Below are 1,581 nucleotides of genomic sequence, written 5' to 3'. Positions count from 1 at the left end.
CCGTTGGGCAGCTGGCTTCGTGTGTCACGTGTCTGTGGTTTAGGCTGCGAGTTAGAGAGTAAGTGCCTTCTTACCTTGGAATATTAATTATACAAATACATGAAATATGTCTCTTGTGACATTGGCCATCAGTTATTATTGAACACTTAATGAAAAAAAGGAATTCCTGTGGGTTTTTTCTTATAGTTGTGTGTAATATCTAAAACTAGTGTATTCAAATCCATTTTTTGTAATATCCTTTTTATTTTTTGTCTTTTCCCGCTGTAATGAAGCTTGTACATGGATCCTACAGCTACAGCACTGTTGCTACCAGCATGGAATTCTCTTAATCCTATATACTCCCTATGGCTCTGCAGATCCAAAGTAATTTGGTTGTAATAAATGTTTAGGAGCTTCCTTGACTCTTATTTAATAAAGTCTGTGAGAGGTGGGAGATAAAAATACTTTTTCCACTATAGGAAACTGTAATTATAGAAGAGTTCATGTTTCCTATTTATTTTTCAGTCTTACAGAAAAGTTAATTTTTCTTATTGTGGATGATTTAATATTCAAGTCAAGTATGGCAGTTAGCTCTCGAATAGCTAGATATAGATATATAGAGAAGGCAAGAAGCATTTCAGTTTATGCCTTGAAGCATCCTTTGAAGCTAGGAATGCTTCATTTTCTAAGGGAGAAATTAAAGTGTGGAGTGGTAAAGTGACTTGCCAATTATTACATGGAAAGTATTTGAGCCTGAGGTAGAGTTACTAATTTAGTGCTCTTAAAGAGAAGAAATAAAAGTGGATTTGCAATTTTGGTTTCTTTTTTAATTGTCCAATTTTCCTTCATCATAATGTGTAGACTGGGAACGTGCTTTGTTTTTTTTAAATGATTTTTTTTTTTTATATGTGTGTCATTTCTAGGTTAAAGTGAAAATACCTTTTGGAAACAAATATCTTGATGCTATCTTTTCTGTCCCAGAGAAGAAATCAACATATGGAGTGATTCTTACCCATGGAGCTGGAGGAGATATGAATTTCCCTCACTTAGTGTCTTTGGCAGCCTATCTTGCATCCCGTGGAGTTCTATGCCTGCGGTTTACTTGTAAAGGCCTTAACGTTGCATACAGGACTAAAGCGTTCAAAACAGTTGTGGTAAGTGATCAAATTCTGCCAAAGCTTGGATCCATGGGTGTCACCTTCTGGGTTTCTTAAATTATGACCTGAAATTAGTGAAGCACCCGTGGGAAAATTAGAAGTGATGGCTAGCTAAACGGAACTCTGTCTGTGAACAGAAAACAGCAGGAGCCATTTTTATATGGGCAGTAGCTGGAACAGCTGCAGCAGGTACAATGGGTGTGAGTCCAGGGAGAGAGAGAAAAGCTTGAGAAAAGGATGTGAAGAAAGCGAGGGTGTTTGGTGGGAAAACTTACAGCTTGAAGAAATGAAATTATTTAGGATGGAAACGAGGTAAGTGTTCTGGGAGGGCTTGGTGAGGGGAGGAGGATTAAGGGACACAGCTTTGGAGCTGGTTTCGAGGGGAGTGAAGCTGACCTGGGAATTGTGCTGGGTCTCTGAAGGTTGGCAGCTGGGAGAACAAGAC

General features: G+C 38.5%; 1 protein-coding gene across 1 annotated transcript; it reads left to right on the top strand.

Moving 5' to 3' along the window:
- Positions 1-902: 902 nt before the first annotated feature.
- Positions 903-1,133, top strand: LOC104168921 (testis-expressed sequence 30 protein-like; the record flags this gene model as incomplete). The annotated part of the gene is made up of 1 exon (XM_009709694.1): positions 903-1,133. A coding segment is annotated over one exon (231 nt), but the record flags the coding sequence as incomplete, so codon positions are not given.
- Positions 1,134-1,581: the final 448 nt, after the last annotated feature.

Source organism: Cariama cristata, unplaced genomic scaffold (assembly GCF_000690535.1).
Source record: "Cariama cristata isolate BGI_N322 unplaced genomic scaffold, ASM69053v1 scaffold43681, whole genome shotgun sequence".
Lineage (NCBI taxonomy): Eukaryota > Metazoa > Chordata > Aves > Cariamiformes > Cariamidae > Cariama > Cariama cristata.
Note: the sequence above shows the minus strand (reverse complement) of the source record. Positions and strands in the feature narration are given on the sequence as shown.